The sequence below is a fragment of the Convolutriloba macropyga genome, chromosome 12 (genome assembly GCF_964194025.1).
Source record: "Convolutriloba macropyga chromosome 12, txConMacr16.3, whole genome shotgun sequence".
Lineage (NCBI taxonomy): Eukaryota > Metazoa > Xenacoelomorpha > Acoela > Convolutidae > Convolutriloba > Convolutriloba macropyga.
The window spans coordinates 10,943,672-10,962,384 of NC_134479.1; the positions used below are offsets into that span (position 1 = coordinate 10,943,672).

General features: G+C 35.2%; 1 protein-coding gene across 1 annotated transcript in view; it reads right to left on the bottom strand.

The window, feature by feature from the left end:
- The window catches only part of LOC142350377 (chloride channel protein ClC-Kb-like), a 121,660-nt gene that overhangs the window by 82,191 nt on the left and 20,756 nt on the right, over window positions 1–18,713 (bottom strand). Inside the window, exons 4-6 of the mRNA XM_075402224.1 lie at window positions 18,155–18,366; window positions 2,295–2,426; window positions 1,815–2,020 (exon numbers count right to left, since the gene is read on the bottom strand). Of these exons, the coding sequence (XP_075258339.1) occupies window positions 1,815–2,020; window positions 2,295–2,426; window positions 18,155–18,366 (550 nt within the window). The remainder of the gene's footprint in view (window positions 1–1,814; window positions 2,021–2,294; window positions 2,427–18,154; window positions 18,367–18,713) is intronic.

The following is an 18,713-nucleotide window of genomic DNA, read 5'->3' on the forward strand; positions in this document are numbered from 1 at the left end:
TTTAAATAACAAAGAAAGCAATAAAGCAAACAAATGACCAAAAAATGAATCAAATCAAAATTAACAATGAAAAACACTAAAGACATAACAATATTCAAACGCTAAATTTCGTATGCTAGCAAAAACAAGCCCTCAGAATATTTGCTGAGAGTGTTAATTAAAAATTTTTAAAGTGAAGCTAGCAAAACCTCAGCGCCATATTATATTAAATAAAATCAATCAAAATTGCAAACAAAAAATTTTTAAAAACCTAAGGAAAAAGACAATAAATATTATTTGAAATCGACAATTTTCAGTTTAACAAAGGCAGGGCAAATAAAACTATAGATCTTTGGAGAATGTTAGAAATAAACACGCTAGAATTTGAAGACTACATACATTGTTAAAAAGATCCACAAAAACTAATTCGCAACTTCTGAAAAATCAAAAACTAAATTACAAACTCTAATTAAAAATCGGAATGAAAAGTTGGGGTAAAAAATATGAATTTTTCGTTATTAATTAATAGAGGTTTAAGAACATTAGATGGCCATCTTCCAGTTTCAGTAAAAAGTTCAGCTCAATTGCGAAACAGTAAAAGAATTTTAAAAAATGTTCAAAATAGGATAAAAATTTTCACTGAATTTTGAATAGTTAACGCCAAAACCAATTCAATTAGCAACAAAAGGGAACTAAAAACACCGATGGTTCACCAAAAGACTTTTAGGATAATAACTCAAAAGTACAAACAAAAAACTTGACAAAAATTGACAAAAACAGCCAAAATCGGATTAGTATGTGTACAATGTTATTAAAACAAAAACACCTCACAGTTAAAAGAGACATCCAAATCAAAAATTATCAAAAAGACGTTGATTTATTTACCAGTTTGATTTAAAAAAGTTCGCTCAAATAGCCAAAAACGAAAAAATTAATGAAAAAAGTCAAAAATTGACAAAAAAAAATGAGAAATATGAGTCTATTATGCACTTAAAATGCATTAAGCTCTCAGAATCATTTTGGTATCTATTTCTGATGATTGCATATTCATGGGGCATCGATCAAAATTTATTTCTACAAAAAACCAAGTTACAATTTAAAAAAAAAATTGGGCCAAATGGACGAAAACACGGCTAAAAACTGTCATCTATATGCGCAAATCTCTCAAAAACTCTTTTCAAAGTCAAAAAGTCATCCATTGAACGCAGCGCATGCACAAAAAACTTTTCTCGATCAGAAAAAGTTAGTTCATATGGCAATTTTACTCACTTTCACTATTAGGTCAAAACGCCGCCTGAACAAATAGTACTTCCGCTGAACAAACCATAAGAAAACCAATACTCCTCTTCGATTCGTAAAAACCACGATGTCCCCAATAATAGCCGCTATCGCTTCACGGCTAATAAATAAGAAAACAAAACTAAAAGCCTTCATTAATAATACATAACAAATACCTAAATTTTACAAAATTCAACAAAGAATCAACTCCGAAATTTCTAGTTTAAAGTGCTACCTCCCCTAGTAACTTCTACCTCATTGAGCGTGTATTTACGAGGGAAAGTGAGCGAGGCAAAATTTGAAATGCATTAAATGATGCGTTGAAAAAACACGGCTCTTTGAATGGTTATAAAACCCCTAAAGCGAAAAATTAACCAGTAATCGAATCAACGCGAAATGCAGATTCCATCATCAAGAGAATGAAATCATGATTGAATATTTTGGTTCTAGTTTCAAGGCAAACGCTTGCAAAAAAGAACGGATCGCAAGTGAGAAATGGAAAGTGTACACCTTGATATTACAGAAATCCTGGGAAAAGAAACAAAACAAAAACGAACCTTTGACTTCATAATACACAATGATGTGAGCCTCCTGGAACTTGAGAATGGCATAGTCCATGATGTAGGAGAGACATGCCATGATGATTCCCAATAGAAGAAGGAAAAGCCATTCCTCTCCAAACCCCTCGCCTATTTTGGACCCAAACAGCTGCAGACAGTCCCTTGCTTTTGGACATGTATAGCACGTGAGACAACGCCAAAGCCTGAAATTAGTTATTTAATTGAGTAATTATTTGATAGGAAGTTAATTTTTTTAAATATTATTAGCACCAAACATGAAACAAAAAAATTGTCGCCCAAAAATTATCTGTGAGAATGCATAGTCGCTATTTCTGTTCGCATTTTTTTTTCAGGTTTTTTTCTGTTACAGTCAGAGTGTCATAACTTACCTTTTGCCTTCACACATTTTCTTGTTCAGTACACATGTTCACACATTTAAAAACTAACTCCCTAGAAAGAGCTTAATCATGATTATACCTGCTGGAGCTCTTTTCGTCGGGCGAGAAGTTGGGATCCAATCCAATTGGGATCTGTGAGTCTCCTGTTCCCTCTGTTGCCACACTCTTCAGTCTCTTATCCCCCTTTCGCATCGACTGGAACTTCTGGGACCTGTAGAACACCAAGAATCCATCGGAACTGAACAAAATTTTTATTTTTATTGGCAAATGTGGGCAATCTAATGCTTGTTTCCACACAGATAATGGTTTGCATAGTTAATAGTAGTATAATTCAAAAGTGCAATAATATTGACCATGAAGTGTCATTATATGATGGAGAAGGGAAACAATCACAAACCCTATTTTGATTTTTCAAAATTCAAACATAGCCGGCAGATTGTCGGAATAGCTGCTCTAGAAACAGATTCAGAAATGAAATGAAAAAGTCATCAGCTTCGCTTAAAAATATTAGAAAAAACTTTCAGTGATAAATTGATAATGGATCGTAAATTGATAATGGATTGTAAAAACTCACTCCTCAGAAGCTTCTCTATTGGGGACCTTATTACACAAATAAGTGTCTTTGACCTTCAATTCATTCCATTTAAATTTAGATTTTGAAGTGCAATAGCCATTTTGCTGAGTGAGGTCACGCACGTACGATCAAAATCTAATCACGCAAATGAACTAAAATATTTTGCTAGAGAGAATAAGAAATGACGACGCTTGTAAACAACTTTAGATAAAGAAATTATTGAAAAGTGGAATTATTCAACTTTTCTGTGTGAACAAACAAGCGCCAGACACGGAAACGAAAAAATATAGCCGGAAGAATTCATGAAGCGACTCCAATCGTCAGGCTTTCCCAAAAACGTCATTGTTGCCAAAAGCATTATACTCTCTTAATATACAAACCCCAATATAATCCCTGACGTAGGGAGCAAAATTTCTGAATTGAAGTATTGAAGCAAGCAATACCAAAAACAATTTACGACAACTTGAAGAAACAAACATAGCTGGCAGATTGCCAGAAAATAGCCGCAATAGATTCGTAGATCGGCAGTCTAAAAAAACAGTAAAAAAGACAGACCAAAAAAAATCGTCTTTTCATTGAAGGCTGATCTGTTATATTTTGATTTAAAATCTGTATAAAGTTATTGCTGCCTCTATTAGCTGATCTCAAATAACCTTCATTTAGAGTGACACACACACATTTGACCTTATCTCTTTGAATTAAAGTAAATAAAAGTCAATTTCAAATTGAGGAAGTCATTTTTGAGAGTGAGGTAAGTCAAGTGTGACCAAAAATTTAATCACGCGCATGAACAAAAAAACTCGCTCAACTAAGAGCGAAAAATGACGTCACACATGCAATTCAGTTGAAATTGCATGAACGAATGAACAAAAAGTGGCTGTGACGTCATATGGTCGTAACAAAAATCATGACGACGAAATAAAAAAACATAGCAGGACAAGTCCTGACGTACAATTCAAAGAATTTTCATTGACTAAACAGAAAACTAGACCTAGAACGGACTATGAATGGATTGGAAAAACCATTTAGAAAAAAATCCGATCCAAAAATCGAAAAAACAGTAAAAATCAAAGTGAAATTGCCGCATGTGAACAAAAAACCACTACCGATAAAGCGAATTTTTGTTCAAACACCGTATTCTCACTCTACTTTTAAATTAGAGCGAAAAAATTTCACGCCGCAAAACCACTCGCTTTTTCGCTCCACTTCCTGTTTCGGCGTGACCAAAATCACTACTCCAATTTGACTTCAAAAATCATGAAAATGTGTGAACAGATCTTAAAAAAAAAGACAGCGCCCCAATACAATTCAAATTCTTTGAATTGTAAAAACCAAGAAAAGGCCAATAATAGCCCCAGCTATCGCTGTGCGGCTATTAATTAAAACATAGCCGGCAGATTACCGGAAAAAGGCTACCGTTGACGCGCTTGATGCACATCAGAAAAAAAAGAACAGAAAAATTGACTGACTTTTTCTGTCTAAAGTGTTCTAATTTGACGCGCAGTTTCAGTTAGATTCTAAAACTATTCTCAATTCGGCTTTTGAACTGACAGCTAAAAACTTAATACCGATATCAGCTAGCAAACACTCGAAAGAACTTTAATACCCTAATTCTCAATGACTTAATGAAATTTCAATTTATCCTGTTTCTTTTGATCTTTTGATTTTACTCTTTTGACTTCGACCGTATTCAATACATTGCGTAATCCAATAGTTGAAAAAATATAAAGTCCATCAAGTTGAAACAGTGAGTGAGGTAAGTCAGACGTGAAAACCGTGACATATGTAAAACCAAAAAAGTGATCGAAAGGTAAAGCAAATTTTTTATTTAAAAAAGAGCGCCTAAATAATAGCCGTTTGAGAGGCTACGGCGGCTATTAAAAACGACCAGCAAAATTAAATCTAAAGGTAAATCTCAGCCTCCAAGAAAAAACGAAAACTCACTGTGCATTCTTGAAATTGTAAAACTTTGTACTATCAGAAACATATCTGGTAACATTGAAAATTTAATCAATGGACAAAAACTGATAAAACAAATCTCATTATAGTCATTAAATATCAAAAAAAGATAAGAACTTGGCGGTTAACACTGCAACCTAAAAAATATGTTATAGCATAAGGTAGATACATGATCAGAAACTCAAAGAATTTAAATAAGTGAAAGCTAAATCTTAAGTCCCAAGAACTTTTGTTTAGGCAACATGCCTCTCTAAAAACATATCAGGAGAAAGTCAAAGGAAACTGATTAAGAGCTCAAAAGCAGAAAGACATTTACACCCAACACATAACCCCAATAAAAAATACAATTCCATTCAACCGTAAATATCTTCAAAAATTTTCAGTACTGCTTTATAATCAATGAATACAACAGAAAGCGAAACCGACTAACGTCTGGAGAATTCCTTTCAAACGACAGGCGAGCGGTTGGCGTTGGTGGGGGGGGGGTTAAGCGGATTAACAAAACGGAACCAAATACTAGAATTGTACGGACACATTATAAAAAATAGGAAGGCATCTTCACAGTTACAAAAATTCAAGACCAAATTCTAAAATAAAAAGAAGAAAATTTCTTTATAAAACAACAGAGGAGGAACACAGGTTAATTTAATTGAATTTATGATCCAAAAATGGTCTAAAATGCCACTATGAAACAAATTTTCATTGAATAGCAAACACTTTCAATTAACTGAATTATCAATAACACGAAATTTAATTCCCAAAAGTAGCAACAGAGAGTCCTATTCTACTGAACAAAAACCAAAATAAAACGGCAAAAATGAGCAAACTGCAAAACGGCAGCAATCGGGCTGCACGATTTTTTGGCTGCACAGGCCTCTTACGGCCTGACCAATGTGCAGGAGTGGTGATGGGGGGGGTGAAGTGAGGGGGAGGGTTGTGGGGGGTCAACATCTAAGAACCGCCCTTCACACCATATGTACAAGTCTTCAAAACAATTTCTGTGAATCGCATAATTGCATACTAGTGAGCTGAAAGGCTCTAAGAGAACTTAAAGCCCGCTGGGCGCTACCTGTTTATCCCGTTTTTGAGGACAAAAAGTCAAATGGGTCAGACGAAAAATCGGTCAAGCAAAAAATTGCACTAAAAAGACCGACAGGACTTATATAATTGCTACAAACTTTGTCTGTGAGCAATTAACCCACAAATGTCGGAAGAAATGCTGTCAAACAACTAGTGGAAGCTCAAATCTATTACAGCCTGCTTCAGTGCGGGGGAAGTAACTTGATTCGGTAATACACTCAAGTGACCTTATCTCCTTCATTTCATGTAAGTAAAAATCAATTTGAGAGAGCGGAAAAGTCGGTGTGAGGGTTAACTAAATCACGTGAAAACAGAAACTTCATCAAGCGAAGGAACAAAAAACTCGCTCTAATGAGACTGCAAAATCACGCAAACAAAAACGATTCCACATTTTTAATAAAAACTTATGGCTTAACAAATGCGTTGTCTTTTAAGATTTTGGGAATCAGTTACAAGGAATATATTATACTTGGATTGTTACCTTCCAAAACAGAAATAGCACTTAATTATCTTCAGAAACTTGGAATTCGCCAAATTTTCAGAATTTTAGTTCCAAATTTTCGCCAAATGGTTAAAAAACTCCTTTTGCCTAATCTCCTACGCCCCTCATAAATAGCTGACTTTAATTACTTATAACATACCCGGCAGATTGCCGGAAAATAGCCGCCGTTGATTCCAATAAGCATGATTGGGATTGAACGATTAGAATATATTGAAAAAAAAAAGATTTTTGTACAAAAATATTTTTTAAGTCCGATTTATTTTGATGGCATTTCGTAGTTGAACATACTTCTGTTTCTTAGAGAGAGGCTACAGGGGCTACTATCAATACCAATAAGCATTAGAGATGGTAACTAAGACCTATAGGAACGATGTTCAAAAAGCGGGCATCTAAAATTGGGCTTTATGGGTTTATCCCGTTTCTATTTCTGACTTCAATTTTTTATACCGACTCTGTTCATTTTGAATTGCTTTGCTTAGCAACTGATGTTCAAATTCACTTTTAGCAGAATGAGAGAAGAGAGAAACTAGCCTAGAGAAGTCAAAAAGATTTCACGCAAAATGTCGAAAAAGCGGCAAAATGGTAAAGCGAAAAAAAGTTTGACGAAGTAAAAAAAAATACGAGCGCAATAATAGCCGGCTGAGAAGATGAGGGCGGCTATCAAAAATACATAAATTTTGCTATTCTCACTATCTGTTCGGTTTCCTGTAAGAACTTGCGCAAAGTCAATATTCATTTATGAGCAAAAACTAAAACAGGCATATGATGACCAAATCAATGCACACTACTGAATTCACTCGAAGCTGAGTCAATTTCGCGCGATTTAGTTGTCATTTTTTCATTGCCAGTTAGCATCATTGCGGTTTTTCGAGCAACAGTATTTCAGATGCTTAATTTTTTCAATGTTTAATACAAAACTGATTATGAAAAACCGACTAGCATGAAAGATAAAGAAGACAAAAGGACCAAGTATTAGGTTCATTCAGTCAACAGAGACGGCTGAATTTTGCTCAGTGGCATTTGAAACACAAACTTTAAATAATGTCTTGATACAAATACTCACAGTGAATACCGTTCAATGCTTGTCTGTCATTTTTCGGTAACACATTTCTACAAAACAGAGAGCCATTCATTTTAGGTAAACGTATACCGCAAACATGAAATGAAAGAAGCATAGACGGCAGCTTGCCAGATAATAGCTGCGATAGTTACGTAGACCTGTAGTCTCAAGTCCCAATGAAAAAACAAATACGACTTTTTCACTGACTTTTTGATAAATTTGACTCAAAACACAATAGTGCTCCTAACTGAAACTTGGTTGAATGAATTAGATATTAATCCAGAGAATTTTTTGAGTCCGAAACACAAATTTTATTCAAAATCAAGGTCATCAAAGACAGGAGTAAACAAGGGTGGGGGTGTTGCCATCTGGGTTCCTAGGGACATATCTTCAAAACAGCGAAATGATCTAAATGTATTCAATGAAAGCTTTTTGAGTCCTTATGGGTAGAAATATCTGGGCTATCGGTTAGCAAAATCCTAATTAATGCTTCGGATTAACATCAGAGACTTCATCGGCGTACTCAATCACTGACGAAGTTTTGCTTTTTGGCGATTATAATCTCAATTATTTAAACAAGAGAATCCACTTTATTGGATGAATTTGCGAGTAATTCCGGCCTTACCTTGTCAAACACAGAAAAACCAACACGAGCCACCAGCCAAGGCGTAACACTAATCGATCATGGGTTTTCCAGCAAAAACCAAATGCAAGATTTTCAGATTTTTTCGCCATCAGTTGAAATGGATCACTTGATTGTTTTATACACTACCAATTTTCCTGTTTAACCTAAAAACAGGAAGCAAAGTTTTATCAGTAGAAACAAAAGAAAGTTCGATGCCAATAAATTTAGTCTTGATCTTTCAAATCAGGACTGGAGTAACTTATATCAATGTGAAGATGGAAATAGCATGTACAATGTTTTCATAAACGATTTCAGTACTATTCTAGAATTCCACGCCCCACTTATAAAAGTATAAAAGAAAAAGAGCTGAAAAACCTTGGCTGACAAAAGAGCTGAGAGAAGAAATCACTAAAAAAATACACTTTTTAATAACTGGGTAAAGAACCCATCGGAGCAAGCGCACACTATTTTCAAATACCAGAGAAATTTGGTTAATAGGCGTTTAAAAACAGCCCAAAACGAGTTTTGCAAACAATTTTTCAAAGAACTACCAACAAGTAAAGAACAATGGAGTTTCATCAAAAAAAGAATTGGCAAAGAAAGGGAGTGTCTCGTTATAGACAAACTAGTCGATGGTGAAAAAGACGTAGAAAATGAACTTGATATTGCAAATTGTCTCAATAGAAGTTTTCAAAAACTAGGCTTATACAATGGACAATACGTGAGCGCTCTAAATATTTCTCGCATAGAAGTTAGGGAAAAGTTTTGCTTCAGAACAGTTACACTAAAAGAACTATATGATGCCATCGATTCACTCGACAACAATAAGTCTCCGGATCTAGGCGTTTTTAATGCTTGGGCAATCAAGGTAGCAAAGCTTCCAATCGGAACCCATTTGCAATTTGTTTTTAACACATGCATTAGTCAAAATATTTTCCCGGAAAATTTAAAACTTGCTTTCATTAGTCCGGTCTACAAAAAAGGGGACGTAAAAATTTGCGAGAACTATAGGCCTATCTCAATTACTCCAATGTTTGCAAAACTCTTTGAGCGTATACTTCTCAATCAGGTTAACGAATTTAAACAAAAAGAAAAAATTTTGAACGGTACACAGTTTGGATTTCAAAAACATAAGTCTTCTACAGATGCAGTTTTACACTTAATCGAAGCCTTACAAGAAAACTATGATAGCTTAAAAACTTCAGTTGCTGTTTTTATTGATCTAGCTAAAGCATTTAATTCAATATCGCACGAAATTTTTCTCAAAAAAATTGAAGCTTATGGTTTTTCAGAAAGAACAGTTGAATTATTTGCTTCATTTCTTAAAAACAGACAGTAGTGTGTTAAGATAAATGATGTTTACTCAGAATGATTGGAAACAAATCATGGTGTTCCACAGGGAACGATTTTAGGGCCACTAGTTTTTCTTCTCTACATTAATGATTTTCGTGAAAAAGTACAAGGAAACTTCCACATAATTCAATTTGCTGATGACACAAGTTTCCATTTTAGCAGAAAAATGTCAGCGAACTGGAAAAATGTGTTTCTGAAATACTGGAGAAAACAGATAATTATCTAAAGCAAAACAAATTAAACATGAATACCGGTAAAACTGAACTTCTTTGCGTCTCGAAGGAAAATCAAAATTTTGGTCCAATAGTTTTTCGGGGACAAGAAATTAAACCACAATGTCACTGCAGATACTTGGGTATAATAATTGATTCTAAATTAAATTTTCATGTACAACTCAACAAAGTCCTATCAAATATGGCCACAGCAATTAGATCCATATACCTTTTACGTTATCAGTTACCTCTGAAAGCACGATTGATGCTATTCAAATCCCTAGTCCTTTCTCATTTAACATTCAGTGCTTTTTTTTCAGAACTTGAATTTCTCTGCAATGCAGCGAATTAATCGACAAATCAATTGGGGAATTAAAGTTTGCTATATGAGAAAAAAGTTTGAGAGATCTACAGATCTCTTAGTCAAATCTGACATTTTGCCTGCAGAACATTTAATAAGCCAGATGAGTATTTCAAAACTTAGCAATGATATTTCATTATTGAAATCAGACGGCACTGAGAGTTTTTTTCTAAGTGGTAATGTCTTAGTAAGAAAAAACAACAGAACTGAACAGCTAATTCTCTTAAGGTCGAGCAGTCGATCATTACAAAGAAGCATCCAAAAATGGAAAAAACTTCCGCGTGAAGTCCGGACTATCAGATCACGCTCAAAGTTTAAACGCATGTTAAAACAGCATCTGCTCCAACAATTCAAACTTGTACCGTTGGAAAGGAACGTTGGTGGCTTCTAAAGTTATTTTTACCTTTGAAAAACGGAACCACTAATTTTGATTTTTAACATTGTACTGATTTTCTTTATATAATTTTAAACTTGTAATATTTAACCCCTGGGTTATATTTTCAATTTACTTGTTTAAACAAAAACAATATAACAATGAGACCTAAAGAAAACTTTACGAGTTCCTACAAATTACTGTGACGTCTCTCATTGATTTGGACTAATGTACTGTGACGTTTCCTTCAAACAACCGTCATCTAGAGTTCGATCACATGAGTGACCAAAAAATCATATTAAAAAAATAGCAAGTATGAATGAACAAAAAGATGATTTGAAGTGAGCGTGTCGTCACTGGGCATAACAAAGTTGCTAAAAACAAAGAACCAAGAAGAGAAAACCAATAAAAGCCACCCCCCCCCCCCCCACTCAGCGGTCGCCATTGTAGTTATTAGTAAACTATTCGCAAATTCAAATAACCAACAAGGAAAGCAATACGAAAGCAATAGGTAATCTTCAGACTTGTGATTAGATGTCAACTATCAATCACTAGAGCATGGTCTATGAAAAACACAATGGTGATCTCAATAATAGTTTCAAGAGCGAATTAAGTCACTTCTGACCAACCAATCGCGCCATTCAACTTAACACTCACTATTAATTAAAGTGAAAAAAGGCATTACGCGCAAAAAAACAGTAAAAACAGTTAGAGTGGCTTGGAATATTTTTCAAAAAAATGCTCTTCGTTGGATTGCTGGGAAAAATTGAAAGGCTGCTTGACAACAAAACAAAAAAGAAGCAAAAATCCGGCAATATAGCTAATATCAGCGTACAGTTTTACACTATAATAACCTAAACCATAATCGAATAACGTCGGGCGAGCGATTGGCTCCAGGAGTAGCAACCTGAAGCTAGGGGATGCTAGCATTAAAGGGGGATGAGCAGAGCGGGGGCTCAAACGTTGGGGGGTAGGATGGGAGGGCCCCACGAGAGGGTGGATTCAAATCGCCAGGCGGAAAAGGGTGGGCGAGGGGAGTGTTGTGGAGGGGAGACTGAGGAGGGGTCAAACTTCTCGATTAAGAACCGCCCTTCACACCATGAAATTGTCTCCTCAAAACAGTTTTGGTGAACCTCATAATTAGAGACTAGCTGCTCAGCCACGTCTTATCTCATTTTTGAAGACAAAAATACTAAAGGATCAGACAAAAAAATAGTTCCAGGGCAAAATCGCATAAAACAGACCTAATATAATTTTGTTTGCGAACAACTAAAAATAAACTTATGCTCAGATGACAAAATTTACAAGTAAAAACTGAAAAGCGAGCCAACAAATTTAGGGCCAATTTTTTTTTTGTCCAAATTCGGTCACACAAAAGACCGTAATACTATCGTCGCAATCAAAAACTCAAGACAAGGAGTTTACCATAATTAGCTTAATGATCAATCAGTTCAACTCGAGCAAAACGTTTTTAATCGTTCAGAAAGTTAAAATCAGTTATAAGAAATCAATGATAACTTGATGTCACCAGTTGAACCTAAAGCCTCAAAAAATTCAGAGATTTCACGAGCAATGTAAGCAAATTTTGAAAAACAAGAGGAAACAAGCCGAATAACGTTGGATGAATTGCTCTCGAACGACAGACAGGCGCAATTTAGGGAATGTAGGTTAGAAAAATTTTACGGGTGAAAACATCAGCTGCCTGTTCGCTCACAATCGCTTTTATGCTAGCAACAAATTTTATTACAGAAAGAGAGCAACTTAAATCGCACAAAAGTGAAGAACACAATAGTCCCTCAAGCAGCCAAAAAAAGTTCTAGAACAAAAGCGCAAAAACGGTCACGCAAAATTTTGCATGGAAAAGACTAACATTTTTACAGTAGTTGCTTTCCAACTTTATTCGAGAGCAATTCAGCGACAATTAAATGAAAGCAAATTCTCAATAAGGAACTGACCAAAAATCTGTTAGCTTACCAGAAATTCATTGCATTCCTGTTGATCTTGAGCAAGCGTTCTTGAGCGAGCCAAAACAATCCGCAAGAAGGATATATTTGACCCAAAAAAAGTTTTGATACAAAAGGGAAGTTTTGACAGAAAAGGAAAACATCCAGCGGATTGTCGGAAAATAGCTGACACTGATTCTCAAAACTGACAATAAAAAATAGAAAAGATTGTACAAGGAAAAATTGCAAACCTTTTCAATTTTGTAGTTATGCATATTCTGTTCATAATGAGAAGACACAGGGGCTAGTATCAAAGCATTCGAGATGGTAACTAAGACTTATAAAAGCAAAAACTAAGTAGTTCGTCAGGAGGCTGGAATGCAGTAGTGTTGGAGGAGAGATGGTAACTTGGGGGGGGGGGTGATGGATTGATGATGGGCGCGGGGGACTAATGACTGCGCAGGGTCAAACTTTAAACTTTTAAGCTAAAGAAGAACCATTGACACCATGAAATGTGTCTTCTAAAAACACCTTCGGGCGCTACCTGTTTTGAGGACTAAAAGTAAAAAAAAGAGATGAGACTGTTCAAGCGAAAAATCGAATAAAAAAGACAACGGAACTGATACAATTATTACAAACTTCGTTTGAGAGCAATAAAAAATAGAAAAATTGAAAATCGGATTAGCATGTGTACAATTTTTGAAATACCTCACGTTACAAAGAGGCTTTTAATGCGTGAATTATCAAGGGGAAGTTGCTATATGCACTGATTCGCGAAAAAAACGTCCACTTTAAGATCCAAAAATGAAGAAAATGTAAAAAAAAGCCAAAACTTATCTAAAAATTGAGAAATATGTGACCATTTTATTTTAAGCTTGAAGCGCATTATTAGCCTCTCGAAAACAGTGTTATCAATTTCAGAGGGTTATATTAAACAGCATCGAATAATAAAAACTTACACAAAACACCAATATCCAAGCAAAAATACTGAGCCAATTGGACGCAAAAAACGGCAAAATTTTCATCTAAATGCCGCATTTTATCAAAAACACTTTTCAAACCAGAAAATTCATTCACTGAACGCAGTGCATGATCAAGAAACCTCTCTCGCTAAAACAAAGTGGTTCACATGGAAATTTTACTCTTTCGCTTTTAGGTCAAAATGCCGTCTCAACGAATAGTACTTCCGGTAGAAAAACCACAAACCGACTAACCTCGGACAATTTGCTCTCGAACGACAGGTGCGGCAAATAATTCATGAGCAGTTGCCTAGATTTTTGTTCTTTATGTGTGCAAAAATATCCGACCAGACAGTGATTCAAACACCCGACCTCTGCACTAGTCACTCGTCTAACAGACCCTTGTAAATTTCTATGCTACGATGTAATTTCCTCGCTTCTAATGTAGCAACAAGATTTGCATCGGAGTGAGAGTAATTGAGATCACTTAAAAAAGAAGACATGCAAAAAAGTCACATGAGAGGTTAAAGAAAGTTCTAGAACAAAAGCGCAAAACAATCAAACAAAAATATTGCAAAAAAACGACACACGTTTTCGATAATTGCTTCGTTCGATAGCAATTAAAACCTCAAGAAAACCAACACTCCTCTAAACAGTCGTAAAATAACGCAGCTTAAAAATGACTCGAATTCGTCTTCGCCAAAAATAAGCCTTTCAATATAGCAATGTCTCTCATTGAAAAACATCAAAGCGGGGAAAAAAATCTTCAGTGAAAGAACAAATGAAAAATTGGCCAAAAAGGGACATAAAAATGCAATATGTTTTCACATAGTACAGGTACCTATACAATGCCGTCTCAACGAATAGTACTTCCGGTAGAAAAACCACAAACCGACTAACCTCGGACAGTTTGCTCTCGAACGACAGTTGGGGGCAAATAATTCAGGAGCAGTTGCCTAGATTTTTGTTCTTTATGTGTGCAAAAATATCCGACCAGACAGTGATTCAAACACCCGACCTCTGCACTAGTCACTCGTCTAACAGACCCTTGTAAATTTCTATTCTACGATGTAATTTCCTCGCTTTTAATGTAGCAACAAGATTTGCTTCGGAGTGAGAGTAAATGAGATCGCTTAAAAAGAAGACATGCAAAAAAGTCACATGAGAGGTTAAAGAAAGTTCTAGAACAAAAGCGCAAAACAATCAAGCAAAAATTTTGCATAAAAACGACACACGTTTTCGATAATTGCTTCGTTCGATAGCAATTAAAACCTCAAGAAAACCAACACTCCTCTTAACAGTCGTAAAATAACGCAGCCTAAGATGACTTGAATTCGTCTTCGCCAAAAATAAGCCTTTCAATAAAGCAATGTCTCTCATTGAAAAATATCAAGGCCGGGAAAAAATCTTCAGTAAAAGAACAAATGAAAAATTGGCCAAAAAGGGAATTAACCTATGAAATCATAAAAATGCAATGTTTTCACATAGTACAGGTACCTAAACAAAAAACATTGTTCCAAGCAAATGAGACTACTATATGATCCACAAAATATTAGGCAAGCATTAACAAGTTCTCAAAAATCTGAAAATGGAGAAAAAACAGGAAAAGATAACAAACTTCTCATTTTTTTAAACTTCATAGAAACTGCTGTCATGCCCCTAATTCGTGTCTTACTGTTACGTGCTGCTTTTCCTTAAAAAATCACAAAATATCCGTAAATAATTATTATAAATTGGTCCATATTTAAAAAGTTCTCAAGACCATATTTAGTCTGTAATTCCATCTAGGACTGTAACCTCCAAATTGTTTAGACTTATTGAAAACAACCGCAGAATGACAGATTATTGCTAAACATTTTATGTGCCCAATAGTTCTATTATTTACCCCTTTTGAATTTGATGTCGATGAATTTGTATAAATGGTTAATACTGTAAAGCGAAGTCGTAATTGGTGAAAAAATTATGCTGATAAAGTAGGTGATGATACAGAAAAGCATATGTAGTTAAAAACATCAGGGAACGTACAAAAGCCGAAAATTGCCTAATTCAAAATCAGTAAAAATTTACGAGGGACCAATACAACTTGAGGTGCAAAACTGCGAAATTAATAAGCACCAGAACACAAGAGAACCAGCCTTAAAACAAGTTGAAAACTGGTCTTGAAACTTTCTTGATTTCTTGTAAAATTCTTATTCTTTACTACTTCGAATATTTCGTCATTAAAAAGGGGGAAAATAAATAACATAGGTGGCAGATCGCCACAAAATAGCCGCAATAGATTCGTAGACCTACAGTTTCAAAAAAAATAAACATAGCTGGCAGATTGCCATAAAATAGCCGCAATAAATTCGTAGATCAGCAGTCTAAAAAAAACAGTAAAAAAGACACCAAATAAATTCGTCTTTTAATTGAAGGCTGATCTGATATTTTTTGATTAAAAATCTGTATAAGTTATTGCTGCCTCTATTAGCTGATCTCAAATAACTTTCATTTAGAGTGACACACACCCATTTGACCTTATCTCTTTGAATTAAAGTAATAAAAGTCAATTTCAAAGTGAGGAAGTCATTTTTGAGAGTGAGGTAAGTCAAGTGTGACCAAAAATTTAATCACGCGAATGATTAAAAAAAACTCGCTCCACTAAGAGCGAAAAATTGCATGAACGAATGAACAAGAAGTGGCTGTGACGTCATATGGTCGTAACAAAAATCATGACGACGAAATAAAAAAAAAACCAAGAGAAGGCCAATAATAGCCCCAGCTATCGCTGTGCGGCTATTAATAAAAAGACCAAAAATAAACCTTATTTTCAAATGCTATATTCTTTTTTAATTAATAAACTGTTCACTTTATTTCTGCTTCTATTAGCCGTCCTTAAATCCCATCAATTAGAGTGACACGCAATCAGTTGGCCTTATCTCTTTGAAAAGTCAATTTCAGAATGAAGTCATTTTTAAGAGTGAGGTAAGTCACGTGTGACGCGCGTCTGTACAAATTGAATCGCGCTAATGCACAAAAAGACATTCACAAAGAGTGCAAAATGACGTCACGCACGCAATTCAGTTGAACTTGAATGAATGAATGAGCAAAAAGCAGATTTGAAGTGATTGCGACGTCATTGTGTCGTGCCAAAACCATTGAAATAAAAACCAATAGAAGGCTATTAGAATCTTTGCCGCTTAGCGGCTATTACAAAGATTTGGAAGAGAATTTGAAAACTTTGTTCAATTTCTAAGTTAGAATATACAAAAAGGAAGCTTAATTATAGCAGTAAAAAGCAATCTAAATACAAGGCAACAAGTGGATAAAACACACGCATTCGAACCGCTCAAATAAAGGCTATTAGTAGCTAATTGTACTGCTAAGATTATTCTAGTTTATTTGACTGCAATATTAACTCTTAGAACACCCATAGAACAAAGTAAAAAGTTAATGCGTACGAACTGCTTATAACGAAAAAGAACCTACTTGAATTCGTATTAGAAACTACCTGTGATCATTAGGCCTAAATTTAGTTTACAATAAAGGAAATTAAACAAAGAAATTGGTAACATAGGGAAAATAGCCAAAATAATTCTTACTGAAAATCATTAAAACTTTCAAATTAGCGTAAAACTACCTTAAATTACCAAAAAAATTAATACAGTATGGAAACAGCCAGAATGGTTAATTTTGCCTACAAAAACTTTAAAAAACACACACAACTTACACAACATGACAAATCCAAATGTGAACAAACAATTTTGCTCGCTTACCGAAAATTCTTTCACAACTACATCTTTCGCTCTGTTTCAGAAGTGATAACAAAAAAGCAATCTGTCTTTTCTCCGCTCTTTGAAATTGTTTGCCGAAATAACTTTTTCGCACTTTATTCACTCCCTGAACTTCCGGTTTCTGTGCTCGCTCACTTATTTTTTTAAAATCCATAACACAGAAAATTATCGCTCACTTAAACAGAAAACTATAACACCTCTTGCAGTCGTAAAAATAGGCTCGCTATAAGAGCCGGCTGAGATGAGGGCGGCTATTAATAAGTAGACGATTTATCAAGTTGAAAGATTCAACTATCTGTCAATACATTCACACATCCGACCAACTTATGACCAATTGCTATCAAACGGCAGGGGTCTGGCTTGCTAAGGGAGGTTAGACTCACAGCGCAAGGTGAGCAGAAAAGTGGAATGCAGCAAAAGGTAGTAATGCTCCAGTAGCACTGCACAGTAAATTAATGGCCTGGCTTTAATCCCGTTTTTGAGGAGGAAAGTCAAATCAGTCAAATGAAAAAAGAAACTGTCTAGAAAAAAAATTGCATTAAAATATCAACAAAACAAGTGCTAGAATAACTGCTAAGCATCCTCGAACGAACTGTTCTCACAGTTCGTGTGTTTATAACCTTCGTTACTCGTCTATAATTTTAAAATGAACTTGGTACAGCATAATATAATCACTAAAACTATATTTAAAAATGAAACCAAGTTCAGTATCCTTTTCGATTTGACTCCTTGTAGCTAATTGCCATGGCATCCATTAAGTTCAGCTCTTTAAAATTTTGTATGAGAGCAATTTTGATCACACATAAAAAGTCATTCAAGAGGACAAATCGGGTAGACAAAAAAATGCGGTCAAGACGAAAACATATCATGAAAGGCCAGCAAGGAACTAAGTTTGAGAGCAAATAAAAACGTTCAAAAATGAAGTCAAATAAACTAAAATTTACAGTAGAACTCAGAGGGGAAAATTACCGCCTTCGCTCTTATCTCAAAATGCCGCGGTGAGACACTTCATGGTCTGAACAAAGCAATGAACTTGAATTAATCTTGGTACAGTATAATACAGATCACTAAAAATATATTCATGTGACTAATCGGACCTAAATAATGGCTCCCAGTTTTGTTTGTGAGAAATAAGGAATAACGTGAATAAGTTTTAAAAGCTTACCGTCTCTCCAAGTTGCCTCTAGATCCCAGTTCGTTCTGCAGTTCTTTCTGAGTATGGGATCCGAACATGACTGTCGAGGCATATTCCAGTTCCTCCTGGCTGTGATTGGGAGCTGGAACTGGGAACCGTCTGTCTCGGCCTCCAACTCCATTGGCTGCCGGAACCTCACCACCAACGCCACGCCTACGTCGACCAGCATCGTTGTCGTTTACCTGTAATCATGCCAAGTATTTGAGTGCTGACATTGATTACATTCGGAGCAGCATTTGAAGCTGGCCAGAAACAGAAATGTTTCACACACCTCTGATCATAAACGCATTGTCAGCAAACAAAAGCTCCGTATTGAGACAGTAAGCAAACAGTCAAAACTAAATATCGCCCACAATCTTTGGAATAAACAAAGAAGAACCGTTGTCGGTAAAAGCTAAAATTCGAGGGATATTGACATGGAAAAAAACCATGATGAATATAAAAGTGTAAAAGTAAAAGTTTGTCACTATAATGAAAATCATGTTCAAAACTGAAAATCTTTCCTTCAGAGAAAACAATTTATTTTGAA